The sequence below is a fragment of the Babylonia areolata genome, chromosome 21 (assembly GCF_041734735.1).
Source record: "Babylonia areolata isolate BAREFJ2019XMU chromosome 21, ASM4173473v1, whole genome shotgun sequence".
Taxonomy (NCBI): domain Eukaryota; kingdom Metazoa; phylum Mollusca; class Gastropoda; order Neogastropoda; family Buccinidae; genus Babylonia; species Babylonia areolata.
The window spans coordinates 35,047,541-35,068,760 of NC_134896.1; the positions used below are offsets into that span (position 1 = coordinate 35,047,541).

The 21,220-nt window shown below is 42.4% G+C and overlaps 1 protein-coding gene across 2 annotated transcripts in view; it reads left to right on the forward strand.

Moving 5' to 3' along the window:
• The window catches only part of LOC143295795 (nuclear pore complex protein Nup133-like), a 55,117-nt gene that overhangs the window by 10,240 nt on the left and 23,657 nt on the right, over positions 1-21,220 (forward strand). For both annotated transcript variants that reach the window (XR_013057078.1, XM_076607415.1), the window contains exons 8-20: positions 739-798; positions 2,569-2,630; positions 2,970-3,037; positions 4,898-4,977; positions 6,175-6,277; positions 8,575-8,640; positions 10,838-10,919; positions 12,308-12,353; positions 13,318-13,422; positions 14,547-14,712; positions 17,605-17,711; positions 19,362-19,468; positions 20,805-20,904. Coding sequence is in view for 1 of the 2 variants with exons in the window: in XM_076607415.1 (XP_076463530.1) it covers positions 739-798; positions 2,569-2,630; positions 2,970-3,037; positions 4,898-4,977; positions 6,175-6,277; positions 8,575-8,640; positions 10,838-10,919; positions 12,308-12,353; positions 13,318-13,422; positions 14,547-14,712; positions 17,605-17,711; positions 19,362-19,468; positions 20,805-20,904 (1,152 nt within the window). In the remaining variant the exon portion in view is untranslated. The remainder of the gene's footprint in view (positions 1-738; positions 799-2,568; positions 2,631-2,969; positions 3,038-4,897; positions 4,978-6,174; positions 6,278-8,574; positions 8,641-10,837; positions 10,920-12,307; positions 12,354-13,317; positions 13,423-14,546; positions 14,713-17,604; positions 17,712-19,361; positions 19,469-20,804; positions 20,905-21,220) is intronic.

Below are 21,220 nucleotides of genomic sequence, written 5' to 3' on the forward strand. Positions count from 1 at the left end.
GGGGGTGTATGTGTGTGTAACTGTAATAGTTTTGATTATCCACCTACTCTGTTAAAGTAGGATTCTCTTTTTATCATAATAATTTTTCTCTTAATGTAAAGAGGTACATGCCTAGAGAAAGTTTTCACTTTCAGCTGTGCATTATTTCTGTTCTATACATGCCTTAAGAACCAGGTTCTCAGTCATGCATTATTTCTGTTCTATACATGCCTAAAGAACCAGGTTCTCAGTCATGCATTATTTCTGTTCTATACATGCCAAAAGAACCAGGTTCTCAGTCATGCATTATTTCTGTTCTATACATGCCAAAAGAACCAGGTTCTCAGTCATGCATTATTTCTGTTCTATACATGCCTAAAGAACCAGGTTCTCAGTCATGCATTATTTCTGTTCTACACATGCCTAAAGAACCAGGTTCTCAGTCATACATTATTTCTGTTCTATACATGCCAAAAGAACCAGGTTCTCAGTCATGCATTATTTCTGTTCTATACATGCCTAAAGAACCAGGTTCTCAGTCATGCATTATTTCTGTTCTATACATGCCAAAAGAACCAGGTTCTCAGTCATGCATTATTTCTGTTCTATACATGCCTAAAGAATTGGGTTTCAGCCATGCAATATTTCTGTTCTATACATGCCTAAGAACCAGGTGACAGCCGTGCACTATTTCTGTTCTGTACATGCCTATAGAACCAGATTTCAGCCATGGATTATTTTTCTTTTCCATCTCCACAGCTGTTGTACCAGTCTGATGCTCTCCGGCTGTTCAAAGATGGTCTTGCAAGAAAGGTCTGGGTAGGTATCTTGTGAGTTCAAATCATTGTTATGTCTGTCGTCGTTTGCCTTCATGACAACTTTGTTTTCCATCATGATGATGTTCCTGCTTCATGTGTTTTGTTTTGTTGCTGTTGTTTCTGGGTGCTGCTGCTGCTTTTTATCACACTGGATTAGTTTCGTATTTCTCACTATGATTACTAAACAGAGGCAGAAATATATATTGACTGTGTGTGTGTGTGACAGTGAGTGAGAGAGAAAATACAAGAGTGTTAAAGTGTGTATATGTATGTGTTTTGTTGTGGGGGGTTTTCTGACAGTTTGGCAAAGAGCGTTGGTGAAAATGCTGCATATTTGAAAATACTCTCACAAACAGATATACTTCTTTCAGGGTTTTTTTTCAGACCATCTGACAAGAGTGTTACTGAAAGTATGGCAGATTTATTGTCATGCATAGGTGTTTTTACAGCTTTATCCAGAAGTGAAATTGCTTCTGAAAGTTCTGCAGACTGCTGTCTACACAGACTGTTCACACCATGCAGTATTTCTGTTTTATACATGCCTGGCTAGGAGAGGCTCTTGAAGCTTCGTACCTTGTAAATGGAGAGATTTACTACCCTTGAAGCTTTGAAGCATGTAAATGAAGAGAGTTACTACCCTTGAAGCTTTGTACCATGTAAATGGAGAGAGTTACTACGCTTCAAAGTTTTGTATCTTGTAAATGGAGAGAGTTACTACCCTTGAAGTTACATATCTTGTAAATGGAGAGAGTTACTACCCTTGGAAGCTTTGTACCTTGTAAATGGAGAGAGTTACTACCCTTGAAGCTTTGTACGTTGTAAATGGAGAGTTACTACTCTTGAAGCTTTGTACCCCTGTAAATGGAGAGAGTTACGACCCTTGGAAGTTTTGTACCTTGTAAATGGAGAGAGTTAGTACCCTTGAAGTTTTGTACATTGTAAATGGAGAGAGTTACTACCCTTGAAGTTACATATCTTGTAAATGGAGAGAGTTACTACCCTTGAAGCTTTGTACCCCTGTAAATGGAGAGAGTTACGACCCTTGGAAGTTTTGTACCTTGTAAATGGAGAGAGTTAGTACCCTTGAAGTTTTGTACATTGTAAATGGAGAGAGTTACTACCCTTGGAAGTTTTGTGCCTTGTAAATGGAGAGAGTTATTACCCTTCGAAGTTTTGTACCTTGTAAATGGAGAGAGTTACTACTCTTAAAGCTTTGTACCTTGTAAATGGAGAGAATTACTACTCTTGAACCAAGCTGAAGTTTTATACCTAGTAAATGGAGAGAGTTACTACCCTTGAAGTTTTGTACTATGAAAACGGAGAGAGTTACTGCTCTCGAAGTTTTGTACCTTGTAAATGGAGAGAGTTACTGCTCTTGAAGTTTTGTACCTGGTAAATGGAGAGAGTTACTGCTCTTGAAGCTTTGTACCTTGTAAATGGAGAGAGTTACTGCCCTTGAAGATTTGTACCTTGTAAATGGAGAGAGTTAGTACCCTTGAAGTTTTGTACCTTGTAAATGGAGAGAGTTGCTACCCTTGAAGCTTTGTACCATGTAAATGGAGGGAGTTACTACTCTTGAAGCTTTGTACCTTGTAAATGGAGAGAGTTACTGCTCTTGAAGCTTTGTACCTGGTAAATGGAGAGAGTTAGTACCCTTGGAAGTTTTGTACCTTGTAAATGGAGAGAGTTACTGCCCTTGAAGTTTTGTACCTTGTAAACGGAAAGAGTTATTGCTCTTTAATTGTTTGTTGCTTATGCCATGTGTTCACAGGACCAGGAGTCAGTCAACCTTCCTCAGCTCAGTGTGTGGCTGCTCGACATACAGCTGATCGGGTGAGTGAGCTGCCAAACCTTCCGGCTTGGTGACTTCAACTTCTTCTTTTGCTGCTGCTTCTGCTTCTGCTTCTGCTTCTTCTTCTGTTCCTCCTCTTCCTTCCCATTTCCCTCCTCCTCCTCCTTCTCCTTCTGTTTCTACTTCCGCATCTTCTTTTTCTTCTTCTTCTGCTTCTGCTTCTGATTCTACTCCTGCTTCTTCCTATACTTTCTTTCTACTTCTTCTTCTGCTTCTTCTTCTTCTTCATCTTCTTCTTCTGCTTCATCCTCTTCCTTTTCTCCTTCTTCTTTATTGAATGTGTGATCATGTTTCATGCTGCGAATGTGTGACTTCACCAGGGAATGGGTGATGATCCTTGGTGCTGGTGTCAACTTGGAGAGTGGTCAGGATCTACACTATGCTTTGGGTGAGTCTCCATTCAGCATTGCATGTGTGAGTGTGGATTAGTGTGTGTGTGTATGTGTGTAGATACCTGTATGTGCATACAGAGATTTTGTATGGATTTTCGTATTGGTGTTTTGATGATGTTTTTTCCCTTTGTTTTACCTTGTTTTGTTTCTGAGACATGCACGTTGGCAAAGCAACCCTTGACCTCAGCCAGAATGTAGCAGACTTTTTTTTTTTTTTTTTTTTTTTTTTTTTTTTAATTCTGTTTGGGTTTGGTATGGAAAACGTTCAGTGAGTGAGGTCCAGAAAAAGATCTTGGAAAAGTAGAATTTTGTCTGGTCACATGATGATGATACGGATACTTATATAGCGCCTATCCTCAGTTGGAGACCAAGTTCTAAGCGCTTCGCAAACATGGAGTCATTTGCACAACAGAACCATTTTGTTTATTCACCCTGCCATGTAGGTAGCCATACTCCGTTTTCAGGGGTGTGCATGCTAGGTATATTCTTGTTTCTATAACCCACCGAATGCTGACATAGATCGCAGAATCTTTAGCGTGCATATTTGATCTGCATACGTATACGCACGAAGGTGGTTGAAACCCTCAGATTGAAAGTCCAGTGCTTTAGCCCGGAGAGCGCGATGAGCCACGATCATGGCTTTCCCGGTAAAGTGCGATGGGCCACGATCGTGGCTCTGTTTACATAAGGTCCGACATCGTACGGCTATGCTCGGCAGCCTTCGTAAAACTGCCTCGTTCTGGTGTTACTGCCTCCCTGCTTGTGTTTGCACAAACTTTGACCGAGTTTATAAGTCCAGATCTTCGTATTTTTGTAAACAATGAGTGACACTGAAGTTGACAAAGCTCAGGAAAAGAGTAACCTTGTCACTAGTGATGATTCATTTGCTTACAGGGATTCTGGTGAAAACGGCTTTGTTATTTTGACACTTGGGCATGCTGGCTTGCTTGTTGTTCACTCAGTTTTGTGTCTCCAGCCACAAAAACTGGGGGGTGGGTGATGGGGGTGGGGAGGGGTGATAAAGTGGGTTAGGCATGGGTCTATTGCGATTTCTTGACCAAATCAAGCTAGAAAACTGGAAATTATTTTGATTTAAAGCATTCTTGCTGCTTTTGAAAGCAACATGAGCTAAAAGAAAACATTTATTTCTGTTTTTGCCTGTGATTGCATAAAGTATTGTAGATGTGCGCGTGCGTGGCGTCGGTGGGTGTGTCTCAAACAAATAATACAATGCTTATAATTTCATTGTTTCAGTTATATTCATATCATGATTCTGCAGCCAGAACATTTTTTGTACAGTTTAATGCCAATTTTGAGATTTTGACTCTGTAAAAGATGTGAAAATACCTGTAAACATTGTGGTTGACGTTTTTGGAAAACGAGTGTGCAAAATTTGTTAATTATATCCTATGGAATATCTCCAACTACATACAAGGTACAGCCTTTTTCTTACTTTTATTTGATTCTTCATTCACTCTACTTTCCAAAAATGTATAGGTTTACCTATTTATTCTTACTGATAAGCATACAAATGCCCCAAATCAGAGCACAGGTAGCGGAGGCAAACTATCCCTTTGTTTTAAGCATGATTTCTGTGAGTATGTTTTATTATATCCAGCACTTTGAGGGTTAACCACTCGGCTGTTGCACCCACGTGTGAGTTTGTGTGTGTCCATTTGTGTGTGGGTGTGTTTGCTTGTGTGAAAGTGTGTGTGTTTATACATGTGTGCTTGTGTGTGTGTTGATATGTATATATGTGTATGCATATGTGTGTGTGTGTGTGTTTATATGTGCATGAATCTGTGAGAGAGCCCAGAAAAACACTGAGGAGTTGATTTTTTTTCTTTCTCCTTCAGCTGTCTTGTCCAGCCCTGAAGAGCAGGCACCTGTGCAGCTGGACAGGCTGATTGTGCTGGACCACATAGAGAGATATGAGGTCAGTTTCACAGACATGCGTGCAAGAAATAGATGCTGATCCATAGAGACACAGAATCGGAATGGAGTGCCTTTGATTGTGAACTATTTATGATTGTTTGATTGTGAACTATTTATGATTGTGTACCATGACGTGTGTGTGTGTGTGTGTGCACGCACATGCTTGTGGAGGATTGTAGATAATTTAATAATGTTTTGTATATTGTGTTCAAATTTTCCTTTTGAAATTTACTCGTGTGTTGTTTTTTTCTATCTGTAAATGCCTAGAGCTTGTTCTCAAGATTACGTGTAAATGCTCATAACAACAATAATGATAATCACAGAAATTGTTTGAAAATGAATGCTTTTAGAATGACAGCGGAAACAGAAAGGGAGGAGAGACTGACAGGTGTGTTCAGAATGACAGTAGAAAGAGAGAAATGGAGGAGAGACTGACAGGTGTTTTCAGAATGACAACAGAAAGAGAGAAAGGGAAGAGAGACTGACAGGTGTTTTTAGAATGACAACAGAAAGAGAGAAAGGGAGGAGAGACTGACAGGTGTTTTTAGAATGACAGCAGAAAGAGAGGAAGGGACGAGAGACTGACAGGTGTTTTTAGAATGACAACAGAAAGAGAGAAAGGAATGAAAGACTGACAGGTGTTTTTAGAATGACAGCAGAAAGGGAGAAAGGAATGAAGGCTGACAGGTGTTTTTTAGAATGACAGCAGAAAGAGAGAAAGGGATGAGAGACTGACAGGTGTTTTTAGAATGACAACAGAAAGAGAGAAAGGAATGAAAGACTGACAGGTGTTTTTAGAATGACAGCAGAAAGGGAGAAAGGAATGAAGGCTGACAGGTGTTTTCAGAATGACAGCAGAAAGAGAGAAACGGTGGAGAGACTGAAAGGTGTTTTTAGAATGACAGCAGAAAGAGAGAAAGGGATGAGAGACTGATGGGTGTTTTTAGAACGACAACAGAAAGGAATGAAAGACTGACAGGTGTTTTTAGAATGACAGCAGAAAGAGAGAAAGGAATGACAGACTGACAGGTGCTGTAAAATGGCAGCAGAAAGATAGAAAGGGATGAGAGAGTGACAGGTGTTTTCAGAATGACAGCAGAAAGAGAGAAGGTGATGAGAGACTGACAGGTGTTTGTAGAATGGCAGCGGAAAGAGAAAAAGTGACGAGAGACTGACAGGCGTGTTGTGTGTCTTACAGGAGAGCAGGGAGGAGGAGCTGTTGGGGTACCACCTGCTGGTTCCCTCCCCTGGCTCCCAGGAAGCCATGGTGTACAGCCGACAGGTCATCTTCATCGTGCCAGGTGAGCGTGGTGCGGCACCTCCAACCCACCCAGTCTTGTCATGTCTGCGCTGACCTAGGATAGGCTCTCTCTAGTGGGGTGGAATGTCAGTTTCAGTTGTTTCTCAAGGAGGCGTCACTGTGTCAGGACAAATCCATACACACTACTAAGCCCCATACTGACAATAGTTTCAGCTTCAGTTTCAGTTTCTCAAGGAGGCGTAACCTCGTTCAGACAGATCCGTACACGCTACACATCTGCTGGGCAGATGCCTGACCAGCAACACAACCCAACGCGCTTAGTCAGGCCTTGAGTGCATGCATATATTTGTGTACCTATCAGAGTGGATTTCTTCTACAGGGGGTGGGGGTTGAATGGTGAGTTGGGTAGGTAGGAGAAGGGTGGATTAGGCTCCCTCAAGCCTGGCCAGTGCGTTGGGTTCTTGCGAAGGTCTGGCATCTATTCCCTTATTGTTGTTTTTATCCAAAGCAAATGTGGTGAAGGATACATGGATCAGAGTGCATGCTGTGACATCTTCAGACTGTTGTGTGCTTTAGATACGTTAGTGTGCATGTGCTGTCAGTTGTGTCTTTGATGTTGTATTCATTCTCTGTGTTTTTTTGCATGTGTGTATGTGTGTGTTGTGTATTCTTGTAAAGCACTGTGAGCTCTGTGTGAGGAGGGTTACCATTTTGATGTCCAGTAGTATTAGTAACTAGTTGGCAGTGTGGGCTGGAAAAAAGTTTGTACAAATGAGTATGCACATGCATACTTGTTCATGTACGCACACGCACTCATATACATACTCACACACTTGCACAGACACATTTATATATACAAATATTCACCATAAAAAATGTCAGTTTGGTCAGAAGAACAGTGCAATTGACACACATTTACAAATTCGCACTGACATATATAGGTGTACATATTTGTTTGGGATTTTGATGAATCCTTATTTACTGAGTTTTTGGAAGAAACAGAGACGGGCGCAATAGCCGAGTGGTTAAAGCATTGGACTGTCAGTCTGAGGGTCCCGGGTTCGAATCACGGTGACGGCGCCTGGTGGGTAAAGGGTGGAGATTTTTACGATCTCCCAGGTCAACATATGTGCAGACCTGCTAGTGCCTGAACCCCCTTCGTGTGTATATGCAAGCAGAAGATCAAATACGCACGTTAAAGATCCTGTAATCCATGTCAGCGTTCGGTGGGTTATGGAAACAAGAACATACCCAGCATGCACACCCCCGAAAACGGAGTATGGCTGCCTACATGGTGGGGTAAAAACGGTCATACATGTAAAAGCCCACTTGTGTGCATACGAGTGAACGCAGAAGAAGAAGAAGAAGGAAGAAACAGAAAGAAAACAGAATTTTGAACTCTAAGATACATTTCATTCACCTGACATTGTGAAGCCCCCCCTTCATGATCCCTTCCACCAACTCATCACCCTCCCCACGCACACACACACATACACAGAGTGAGATGGGGAGAAAAAAGTTCTAAACTGAACAGTTTGCTTAAAGGACACATTTGGTTACAGAATGAAAATATTTTGTGATGAATATTTACACTTAATCCATTCAACCCTTGGAAGTTTTTAGCCTGGGCAGGCTCACATGATGTATTGATGCAGGGGGAAAAAAACGCAGAAAAAATACTGCTTTTCCTCCAGATTATGTGTGGACGCATCTGAAAATACTGTAGAAGTTAGTTCCCATTGTTTGTGGATTTTGCATAATTATGTAGGAACATGGAAAACATTTTATCGAGAAGGATTTTGAAATTTGTATTGTATTGTATTCTCTTTTTGTCACAACAGATTTCTCTGTGTGAAATTCAGGCTGCTCTCCCCAGGGAGAGCCTGTTGCGACGCTGAGAGCACCACCCTTTTTTTTTTCTTTTTTTTTTTTCCTGCATGCAGTTTCTATTTGTTTTTCCTATCGAAGTGGATTTTTCTTCACATTTTTAAGTCAGGGATAACCCTTTTGTTGCCGTGGGTTCTTTTACGTGCGCTAAGTGCATGCTGCACATGAGACCTCAGTTTATCATCTCATCCGCATGACTAGCGTTCAGACCGTCACTCAAGGTCTAGTAGAGGGGGAGAAAATACTGGCAACTGTACCATGATTCAAACCAGTGCATTCAGATTCTCTCGCTTTCTAGGCAGACGCGTTACATCTAGGCCATCACTCTACCTTTTGACACCAGAGCAATGCTCATGCGCATGAATCAATGAGTTAAGGGAGGAGAATAGGTCATTTCCATCTGCCTCAAAATCGGTCTGTTTAGCTTGTTTGTTTTCATCTGTTGAACAGTGAATGAGAACTTGACCGTAGACAGAATGGAACTGCAGTCAGCAGCAGACCAGCTGATTGGAGCAGGTAAGAATCTGGACTGACATGGGACTCTATGAAAATGACTGACCTTTGTTAGAATAAGGAGAAGTTGGTGAGGCAGAACAGTTTACACCCTGTCAAGAAAAAGGACAGTTTCTTTGCCAAGGCTTTCTGGATTGTCTCTGGTAAAATGTTGTGTGGCAATACCAAACTTATATTACGTTTTGGGTATTTTATCAATGGAGATTATTAACTCACCAGTTGAAAACCAGTCATGTGTTTCCCTTTATTCAACAATACTCCTACTGTAGTCAGTATCTTGAATCTGTGTTCTTGTTTTCTAGAATCCCAGGAATTATTTGTTGGTATTTCAGCAAAAGACTGCCACCTATAAAGGTGATCAACATGATTAATTTGATATTCAGTAGCCTTTGACTGAAATGGTTAGGACTTAACACTTAGCACAATCTCTCTTAAAATGTTATGTAGAAATACCAAACTGATGTTTTGGACATTTTATCAGTAGGGATTAGTAACTCACCTGAGGAAAACCAGTTATGTGTTTCTGTTTATTCAACAAGTACCATAGTAATTAGTTATAATATGTGTTCTTGACTGGATCTTGAGTAGCCTTGGACTGAACTGGTTCAGACTTAGCACTTAGCATGAACCATGACTGTAGCATTATGCACTTGTGTGTTTAGCTCAAACTGGTTGTGATATGATACATAATGAGTGCTTTATTCGGTGCCACAGAGTGTCAAGGGGAGGGATTCTGTTTTGATGTTCCAACACCCTTACTGGTGATCGTAGACATCAACTGATCAAGTTTAAACACAATTAAAGTAATCATTTCCACATGTGTGTGAATATTATATCCGAGACTGAACAGTCTTCATTTTCTCCAGTCATACCACAAGAGAGGAGATAGGTTTGAATCTTTTTTTCATTTCTTTTTGCATTTTATTCATTTATTTATCCTTTTCATGTCTTCCAACCAGACTAGCTTTCTTGGAAAATATATGTTGCTGCCAGAAATGAAAAAAACCCAAACTGCCTGATGCACCATGAAAACAGCAACTAGTCAAGAAGCAAGGTGTTCAACCTTATTCAGCCCTGTCTTCAGTTGGTGACTGCAGATTCAAATGGACGCTGCATTTTATTGGCTCCGAAGCTTTGTACAGAAGACACTGGAGTTTGGTATAATAAAGGCAGTCAACATCAGATGGGAGGCTGAAGAAGCGAGCAGGCTGTTTGGCGGCATTTTGTGTTGAGCGATCAGAGGTTTAAGTTTTCACAGTGTTGGGGTTTCAAAGTGGAGGTTACCTACTTCCAGGAGGTTATCGGCCGTAGCTACTTTAAGTTTTCTCCGCGTAGGCGGATAGTAGTTTGCACAGGACAGGAATGTCAGACCCCTGCCGGAGTCTGCACTAGTGGGTCACGGTAAGTATGTTACTTAAACATAATTTTAGGAAGAAAATTTCCCATTTTTTTGTCGGTGACATCTGAAGGGGAAAATGTGTGCATGTGTATTACCAACCAGGAGCTTTCAACTTCCGTGTGTTTCCTTACAGCTGATGTATGTATGATAGTCAGTCGTGTGCGACTATGACCATCAGAACAGCAGAGGAGGCAATTGCTGTCGGGACTATCTGGGCTAGAAATTGATCATAATGGAGAGTATCTTGCCCATGTTACATCCCCACTCTCTTGACCAAGAGGGTTTTAGGATAGTACATCCTCACTCTCTCAGCCAAGAGGGTTTTAGGACAGTCGGCTATATATAGACTGATATTGTTTCACTGGTAAATTTCTCACATTTTTCTTTCTTCAGGCACATGTAAGGGCCATGCTGTGTTTTTCTCCAACAGCTCGGGGATGTTCTGCATCGCAGTCGACATCAGATGGGAGGCTGAAGAAGCGAGCTGGCTGTTTGGCGGCATTTTGTGTTGAGCGATCAGAGGTTTAAGTTTTCACAGTGTTGGGATTTCAAAGGGGAGGTTACCTACTTCCGGGAGGTTATCGGCCGTAGCTACTTTCGTTTTCTCCGCATAGGCGGATAGTAGTTTGCACAGGACATAATGGAGAGTATCTTGCCCATGTTACATCCCCACTCTCTTGACCAAGAGGGTTTTAGGACAGTACATCCTCACTCTCTCGGCCAAGAGGGTTTTAGGACAGTCGGCTATATATAGACTGATATTGTTTCACTGGTAAATTTCTCACATTTTTCTTTCTTCAGGCACGTGTGAGGGCCATGCTGTGTTTTTCTCCAACAGCTCGGGGATGTTCTGCATCGCACAGAATCGTAGCGTGGAGGAGAGGTAGGTGTGATGAGTTATCATTGAAAATTTGTTTGGTGCGAATACATCTGTCCGTGCAAAGTACTCAGGGCCTGACAAAGCGTGTTGGGTTATGCTGCTGGTCAGGCATCTGCTTAGCAGATGTGGTGTAGCGTATACGGATTTGTCTGAACGCAGTGATGTCTCGAGTAACTGAACTGAACTGTACTCCTGCACACGGGATCATTTGTTTCTTTTCAGTATGGTTACCATTGTCATTGGCAGCCAGTATTAAGATGAACAAAATCTGTTTAAAAAGAGTTGTTGTTTTTTTAACATTAGAGTTGATAATAACTGCAGATACACTGATGAGATATCAGGAGCAAAAATTTCTTATTTGCAGGCAAAACATCACCTTAAGAAACCAAACTTTTATGAAGTTACAGTATCAGCTTAAATTACGTCTTTTATTTTTCCTTCTGCTGTGCTGCGTACTGAGAAAGTTTATTCCACACAAATTAAACGCAAGAGCAGCTTTGTTGCTTTGGAGAAAAAAAAACACACACAAAAAAATGTCTTCATTAACTCATTCTACTCCAGGTACAGGATAACTCGTACCATGATTACTTCCCCTGTGGACCAAGTACAGATATTCTCGTGCCAACGCACTACTCTAATTTCATTTATTCTTGCTTGGTACAGTTGGCATTGAAACTGAACCGTGTACAGATTTTCGACCGATAAAATCAACAATTGTCCATCAAATTTCGCCATTTTAGTAAACCACTTTTTTTTTCTTCTTCTTCTTCTTCTTCTTTTTTTTTTTTTTTTTTTTTTTTTTTTTAACTGCAGTGGTCTCTTGCAGTTCTGGTCCAGGGGAGTTGTAGCAGGCATGTAGCTGTGGAGTAGAACGAGTTAAGAATCACACTTAGGGGGATCACAAGCTATAGTAATGAGGCCACAAGCTGTAGCTGCTATCCATTTCTCCACCTGAGAGGAGTTGTACTTTGTACTGGACAGGGAACAAACCCCTGTCAGAGTCTGCACCAGTGGGTCACGGTAAGTATGTCAGATTATTAAACGTGATTCTAGAATTTCCTGTGTGATGAACAAGACAGTTAAACTTTACCACATGATTAAATTTCCTCTCAAATGGCTTATTCTGTTGATTTGTGTGTGTGTGTGTGGTAGTCAGATACGCACTTCAAAGTTCTTGTAATCCATGTCAGGGTCAGGTGGGTTATGGAAACACGAAAATACCCAGCATGCATCAACCATGTCAGAGCAATCGGCAAGCTGATGTTGGTCTTGTAACAGAAAGAAGAAGAATAACAGATTTCTTTCAAAGTTTGGTCTAAACTTTATCTGTTGTTAGAGATTTAAAACATTTGTTTCGTGAAATAGTGACATTCTCTTTGTGGATGTTTCAGTATCATGGAAGAAGTGGGACAAGACAGTTATCTGCACTCAGAAATTGTAAGTACATCAGAGACATTTTCTTTCTTATTTGCTCTTTTTTCCTTCCACACACACACACACACACACACACACACCCAACATACAGCTATTTTCTCTGCTTCATTAACTCTCTCCATAGGAACGGCAAAAGAGACGACGTTAACAGCGTTTCACCCCAATTACCATCATCAAAATATTGCAAGTGGAAGGCTCTTATACTGAAGACGTGAATGTTGACATAGAACACCACAATTCTGACGACAGAAGCTAAAGGTTGGGTCATTGAGACACCCACTGGACATCCGAGGGGTCTGTGTAGAGGAGAAGAGAGGACTGGCCGTACTGAGTGAGTTAACAAGCCACTGCAGTGAGAAACCCACATCTCAGAAGGTTACGGAACAGCACATATGTATCCATCAAGGACATCGAAGTTCCCAGTGACTTGTGATGCCTTACTTTTGTGCTGGTGGAAGGATTCTCAGTTTTTGGTTGGTGGCCATCCTTATGGCTTTGAATTACCTTGTTCAGATACCAGGGACGATAAGCAATATCCTTTTTGTGTGTTGATATTCATCTCCATGTATGACAACAGGCAGTATACCATTATACTAACAGGGACATATCTTTATGTCAGCAGTCCGTATTATGACATGTGTTTTTTAGTCGACAATCAGTTTTATGATGTGTTTGTTTTTGTGTGTCATCAGTCGATGTTAAGACATTTGTTTTTGCATGACGTGTGTGTCTTTGTGTCATTGGTGTTATAACCTATGTGTGATCATGTGTCCACAGTCGATGCTGAGACATTTGTTTTGGGCTGATGTGTGTGTCTTGAGTCATCAGTGTTATGACATGTCAGTGTGTCCACAGTTGATGTTATGACGTGTGTGTCTTTGTGTCAACAGTCGATGTCATGACATGCGTGTGTCTTTGCGCCAACAGTCAGTGTCATGACATGTGTATGACGCATGTGTGTCGACAGTCGATGCTGGGGTTCAGCATGAGCGCGGTGGCAGAGCTGAGTCAGTGTGAGGACAAGCTGTCCCGCCTCAAGGCCTGCTTCCTTACCTCCCTGTCTGGCAACCAGGTACACTGCGCGCTAAAGGTTGTACACACACACACATGCATGCACACACATGCATGCACACTCATGCGCATACACACACACACTCATGCATGCTCATGTACATATGCACACATGGGCTCACGCACATGCACAAGCACACACACACAGACACACACACATACTCATGCACATGCACACACGCACACTCACTCACACACTCACTTGTGAACGTATACACACACACACACACACACACACGCACACACACACACACACACACTCACACACACACTCACATACATGCACACACACATGCACTTATGTACACACACACACACACACACACACACACACACACACACACACACACACACACACTGCTCTTTTCTCTTCTGTTCTATTCCAATGTGTTCTGTTCTATCCTATTTTATTGTTTTCCATCCAGTTTTATTGTATTTTATTCTGCTCTATCCTATTCTATTATATCCTATTTGGTTCTATCCTATTTTGTCATGTCTTGTCCTATCCTATTATATCCTGACCTGTCTTATCCTATTCTACCCTATCCTACTCTATTTCTATTTATCATATTCTGTTCTGTCCTGTTCTTTTGTTGTTGTTTTTTTATTGTATTGTTATAATCTGTTCTATTCTATACTATCCTATTCTGTTCTGCTCTATTCTGTTCTGTCCTGTCCTATTCTGCCCTATCCTAATTTGTCCTATCCTATCCTATTTTATTTTCTTCTAGTCTATTCTTATCTGTTCTATTCTATACTATTCTATTCTGCTCTATTCTGTTCTAATCTTCTATCCTATTCTGTCATATACCATTGGGTTTTTTTTTATCTAATCCTATTCTGTCCTGTTCTGTTCTATTCTACTTTTTCTAGTCTATACTTATCTGTTCTATTCTATTCCATTCTGCTTTATTCTGTTCTGTTCTATCCTATTCTGTCTTATTCTTTTTTATGTTATCTTGTTCTGGTTCTATTCTATTCTGTTCTGTTCCATACTATTCTGTTCTATTCTGCACAATTATGTTCTGTTCTGCCTATTCTGTCTTATCCCATTCTTTTCTATCATATCCTGTTCTGGTTGGGTTTTGTTTCATTATATTTTGTTCTGTTCTGTTCTGGCCACAGGCGGACGTGCAGCAGATGCTGGAGGATCTGTTCCCCGACTCCCTGATGGACGCCCCTCCGGGGGAGAAGGGTCGAGAGGTCGACCGCCTGGTGACCAGTCTTAGCTCGGACATCATCGACGACTACCCCACTGCCGACCCTCGCTGGGCAGAGGCTGTGAGGCAAGGTCAGTGACAAGGCGCAGCATCCGAGTTGTCTTCTTCTTCTTCTTCTTTGTTCGTGGGCTGCAGCTCCTACGTTCAGTCGTATGTACACAAGTGGGCTTTTACCTGCATGGCGGTTGTTACCCCACCATGTAAGCAGCCATACTGTTTTCGGGGGTGTGCATGCTGGGTATGTTCTTGTTTCCATAAGCCACCGAACACCGACATGGATTACAGGATCTTTAATGTGTGTGTTTGATCTTCTGCTTGTGTATACACACAAAGGGGGTTCAGGCACAAGCAGGTCTGCACATACGTTGACCTGGGAGATCGGAAAAATCTCCACCCGTTACCCACCAGGCGCTGTTACCGAGATTCAAACCCGGGACCGAAAGTCCAATGCTTTAACCACTCGGCTATTGCGCCCGTCCCTGAGTGGTCAAAGCATTGGGACTTTCAGTCTGAAGGTTTCCGGGTTCGAATCCCAGTCACTCCGGTGCCTGGCATGTAAAGGGTGGAGATTTTTTTTTTTTCCGATCTCCCAGGTCAACAGACATGCAGACCTGCTTCGTGCTTAAGCCCTCTTCGTGTGTGTGTGTGTGTGTGATTGCGTATGCAGAAGATCAAATACGCACGTTAAAGATCCCTTAATCCATGTCAGCGCTCAGTGGGTTGTGGAAACAAGAACACCAGCATGCACATCCCCGAAAACAGAGTATGGCTGCCTACATGGCAGGGTAAAAACGGTCATACATGTAAAAGCCCACCCGTGTACATACGAGTGAACGTGGGAGTTGCAGCCCACGAAGGCAGAAGAAGAAGAAGAATGCTACGTTTGTAAAACAGAGCTTGGTCTGTGACTGAGGGCAGGCACAGTGTAAGTGTTCATGTCAATCAGTCAGTTTAGGTATTGTGATGTATGATGTGTATGTTGTTCAAACGGGGTGGTGGCCTGGCTGTGATGGGGTCAACTGTAGGCTGATATCTGTAAGTGGAACAACAGTCTGGGCCGGAAACGTACGCTACCCATGACTTGACTTCCTGTCCTCATGGCCACGAGCAGCGCTTGTTTATGTACAAATAAGGTACAAATAAGAAATTAAATTATTCTGTTCTTTTCGATTCTGTTCTGTTCTGATCTTTTCTGTTCTGTTCTCTTCTCTTCTCTTCTGTCATATTTGATTGTTTTCCACCCTGTTTTATTCTGTCCTGTCCTATTCTATCCTGTCCTGTCCTGTCCTATTGTATCCTGTTCTGTCCTGTCCTATTCTATCCTGTCCTGTCCTATTCTATCCTGTTCTGTCCTGTCCTATCCTATTCTATCCTATCTTGTTCTGTCCTATTGTATCCAATCCTGTCCTGTCCTGTTCTATCCTATCCTGTCCTGTCCTATTGTATCCTGTTCTGTCCTGTCCTATTCTATCCTATCCTGTCCTGTCCTATTGTATCCTGTTCTGTCCTGTCCTATTCTATCCTGTCCTGTCCTGTCCTATTGCATCCTGTTCTGTCCTGTCCTATTCTATCCTATCCTGTCCTGTCCTATTCTATCCTGTTCTGTCCTGTCCTATTCTATCCTGTCCTGTCCTATTCTATCCTGTTCTGTCCTGTCCTATCCTATTCTATCCTATCCTGTCCTGTCCTGTCCTATTGTATCCTATCCTGTCCTGTCCTATTGTATCCTGTTCTGTCCTGTCCTATTCTATCCTATCCTATCCTGTCCTGCCCCATTGTATCCTGTTCTGTCCTGCCCTATTCTATCCTATCCTGTCCTGTTGTATCCTGTTCTGTCCTGTCCTATTCTATCCTATCCTGTCCTGTCCTGTTGTATCCTGTTCTGTCCTGCCCTATTCTGTCCTATCCTGTCCTATTCTAAGATAAGCCATGGTGGCCTAGCGGTGATGGACTCAGTTGTAAGCTAGATATCAAGCTCTGGAACAACAGTCTGGCTCAAAATGTATGCTACTCACGACCGACTCCCTGTCCTCATCGCCACCAGTACTGCATGCTTATGTACAGATAAGAAATAGATTTATTTTCTTTCCTATTCTGTTCTGTTCTACTCTATTCTATTTTGTTTTATCATATTTTATCATTTCCATCCTATTTCATTCTGTCCCATCCTATTTTGTTCTATCCTATTGTATCCTATTCTGTCCTATCCTATCCTAGGATAGCCTGTTGTGGCCCAGCATTGATGGACTCAGCTGTAAGCGAGATACCGATCTCTGGAACAACAGTCTGGCCTGAGTCATACACTACACCTGACTGACTTCCTGTCCTCCTCATCGCCACCAGCACCACTTGCTAACGATGCAGTGGGTGTGTTTCAGAAGGGGGCTGCACCAGTTCCCCGGTGATCGCTCAACAGCTGTGTCTCTGCAATATATATACATATATAAATATATATTGGAGTGATGGCCTAGAGGTAACGCATCCGCCCAAGAAGCGAGAGAATCTGAGCGTGCTGGTTCGAATCAGGACTCAGCCACCGATATTTTCTCCCCCTCCACTAGACCCTGAGTGGTGGTCTGGACACTAGTCATTCGGATGAGACGATAAACCAAGGTTCCATGTGCAGCATGCACTTAGCGCACGTAAAAGAACCCACAGCAACAAAAGAGTTGTTCCTGGCAAAATTCTGTAGAAAAATCCACTTTGATAGGAAAAACAGATAAAACTGCACGCAGGAAAAAAAAATACAGAAAAATGGGTGGCGCTGTAGTGTAGCGACGTGCTCTCTCTGTGAAGACCAGCCCGAATGTCTCACAGAGAAATCTGTTGTGATAAAAAGAAATACAAAACAAAACAAATATATATATAGAGAGAGAGAGATAGGTATATATATCTGACCGACTCCCTGTCCTCATCGCCTCCAGTACCGTACACATGCTAATGGCGTGGTTGATGTGTTGCAGAAGGGGGCAGCACCAGTTCCCTGATCATCGCTCAGCAGCTGAGGGACAAAGTGCGGGCCCACGACTTCTTCCGCTCCTTCCTCAAAAAGTTTGGTCTCTGGGATCAGGTGAGAGGGGGGTGGGGGTGGGGGGGGGGGGGGGTTCTTGCTTTGCCTTTTCATCGCTCACTTTGTTTTATCCCTCACTCTGAACTTGCTCCACCGGAAAGTACTTCCCTCACCAAAACCACACCCCTTACCAAAAAATCACGCACACCCCTCACCAAAAAAGCATGCCCCTCACCAAAACCACACCCCTCAACAAAAAAACATGCCCCTCACCAAAACCACACACCCTCAACAACAACAACAAAAAAATGCTCCTCACCGAAACCACGCCCCTCACCAAAAAAACACTCATCACCAAAACCACACCCCTCACCAAAAAAACCACTCATCACCAAAATGTTCTTCTACTCACTGTAGAATTTTTGGCATTCCCAAATTCAACAGAAACATGGTAGGAGAGGGTTTTTTTGGGGTTTTTTTTTACTACTTCAACTGTGCAAAACTGGAATTCACTTTATTACTGAGTCCGACACAGTCCCTCACACACATCCTTTAAATCAAATCTTAAAACATTTCTGTTCAAGCAGTCTCAACAAAACTAAGACACCCCATTTCGTTTCTCTATTCTATGGATCCAGTGCTATTTCTTCTGCGTGTGTTTATTTGTGCGCGCATGTGTGTCTGTGTTCTTGTGTGTTTGCGACCGACGTGTTGTTGTAAAGCACTTTGAGAGGCCTGAAAGTGCTAGATAAATGTTGAGATTGAAGGCCCCCTAGTCTACAGCCATCAGGGCAGTGAATTCATATCCACTGTGTCCAGGGTTCGGCACAGGAAAGTGGGGCCCAGTCCTCTCTTTCCGCCATTTTCATCTTCCCCAACCGAAGTCTAGTACCCATTCACATATGGGTATAAAAATGTTGTGTAACAGATCATGTTCAGATTCACAGCAGCTACTTGCTCTCCATGTAAAAACCAGATTATTCGGTTATACTTCTTTTTCTCATTCAGCTCCATCTGTCTGGAACAGTTTACCGCATGATCTTCGCCACCCTCCTTCATTTGAATCTTTTAAAACTGGTCTGAAAACACATCTTTTTGAAAAGGCCTATGCATGGACCTTCTGTACCTTTCTAATGACATTCAGTTATAAGTGTGTGTGCTGGGTAATTAAATATTGTAATATGCCTAGTCTTTTAATATGTTTTATGCTTCCGTGTTGTTAAATCTTTTTTTTTTCTTCTTCTTCCTTTTGTAAGTAATTGCGAGTGTCTGCTTGTGTTTTAGCTCATTCTGCTCCAGGTATGAGTTAACTCATACCATGATTACTTCCCCTATGGACCAGGTACGAGTATTCTCGTACCAACACTCTATTCTAATTTCGTTTATTCTTGCTTGGTACAGTTTGCATTCTAAACTGAAGCAGTTGTTTACAGATTCTGGAAGCATGAAAACGAAGCTTTGTTCGATGGATTTAATCAACAACCCTCCATTGATTTCTGCCATTTTAGTGAATAACCCTAGTTATCTGCAGTGGTAACATGTAGTGCTGGTCCAGGGGAATTATAGCAGGCATGTAGCTGTGGGGTAGAATGAGTTAATGTGGTGTTGTTTTTTTGTAAAGCGCATCAAGCTCTCTCTCTCGGGAGAGGGAAGTGCTCAAATAGTATCTATTATTAATATTATTATTGATGATGATGATGGTGTGTGCAGCTGACGGTGGCCCCGGTGCGTGACGGCATGATGAACACCAAACTGCTGCTGTGCGAACATGTTGAGAAACTGGAGGCGGCCATCACGCTGAGAGAGCAGGACCCAGAGTGAGTGGTCGGCAGTTTCTGTTTCAGTTTCAGTTTCTGAGGGAGGTGTCGATGCATTAGGACAAATACATATACGCCACACCACATCCGCTAGGCAGTTCAGTTCGGTTCAGTTACTCACGGAGGCGTCACTGCATTCAGACAAATCCATATACGCCACACCACATCTGCCAAGCGGATGCCTGACCAGCAGCATAACCCAATGCGCTTTGTCAGGCCTTGAGTGCACGCATGTAGATTTGTGTACCTGTCAGAGTGGATTTCTTTTGCAGAATTTTGTCAGAGGACAACACTCTTGTTGCCATGGGTTCTTTTTCAGCGCACCAAGTGCGTGCTGCACACAGGACCTTGGTTTATCTTCTCATCTGAATATACTAGACGCTCAATTTGATTTTCCAGTGACACTTGGGAGAAAGAGCGAGAGCGGGATTCGAACCTAGATCCTCATGGACTCTGTATTGGCAGATGAGCATCTTAACCATTCTGCCACCTTGCACAGAGTAGTCAACATCATGTCCCTGTAACCCCTTGACTTCCGGGGGGAAAACACAGACAGACAAAAACCAATAGAAAGTGGTGTTTCAAGTTGGAAAATCAGTGTCCTGAACAATCAGCCAAAAACTGATTTACTTCCCTTCTTTTCATGATGTCATCGGTAATGTCACTATTTACCACCATGGCAGTCAGCGGGTTAATTTCTCATGGTTACTGGTACACAGAAAATGTGTCAAAAGTGTGTTTCGTCCAGCTTCAACAAATTAATTCTGCTTCCCTTGTCCAGTCACTCACAGAGACCAGAACCCAGAGTGAGTCTTCACACACACACACACACACAGACATACACACACACACACACACACACACACACACATACACATGCATGCATATACATGCACGCACACACACACGTGTGCACTCATGCACCCATTTACACTCACACACACACACAGGAATATGAACGTGCACGTACACACACAACTCACAATTCACATGTTGATACATTTTCTTGATTTATTTTTCTTGGAATCAAACAGGCTGTGGAAATCATTAAACAGACATACCATCCTTTCACCGCAAAAAATCATTGAGACCAAACGAATGGCCACATCCTGTCGTCAAGTCATGTGAACCACAGACAGTGAGATCTTTTCACATTGGAGCAAGCAAGTTTCCCTGCTCACCAGTACAGGGAAAATGCTTCAGGTGTTGTTTCTTCTGGCTTTTAAACACATACCTTGTCCCATCCAGTTCAAAGAGCAAGACCCAGAGTGAATTACCAGTACACATAAAACGTGTTTGTGTGTGTGTGTATGTGTGTGTGTGTGTATGTTTCCAGACCACTGAAAACGGTTGACACATGCATTCGACGTTTGCTGAAGCAGCGGGCCACTCCGGTTCCTCACACTCTGAACCCTGAAGACGTCTTCTTCAGAGAGGTGAGATGAGCCCTGTCGAGTCGTTAAGAATCTGATAACACACACACACACACACACACACACACACACACACACACCTCCGCCTACCAGACCCTTTGGTCAAGTTTTTAGCATTATTGACTGATGACACGGGTTCGTATGGACTGATGACAATGGTTCATATGGACTGGTGACACAGTTTGGATAGACTGAGGACACACGTTCTTATGGAATGCGACTGAAGACATAGATTTATATGGACTGAGGATGCAGGTTCGTATGAACTGTGGACACAGGTTCGTAAGGACTGAGACTGAGGATGCATGTTTATATGGAC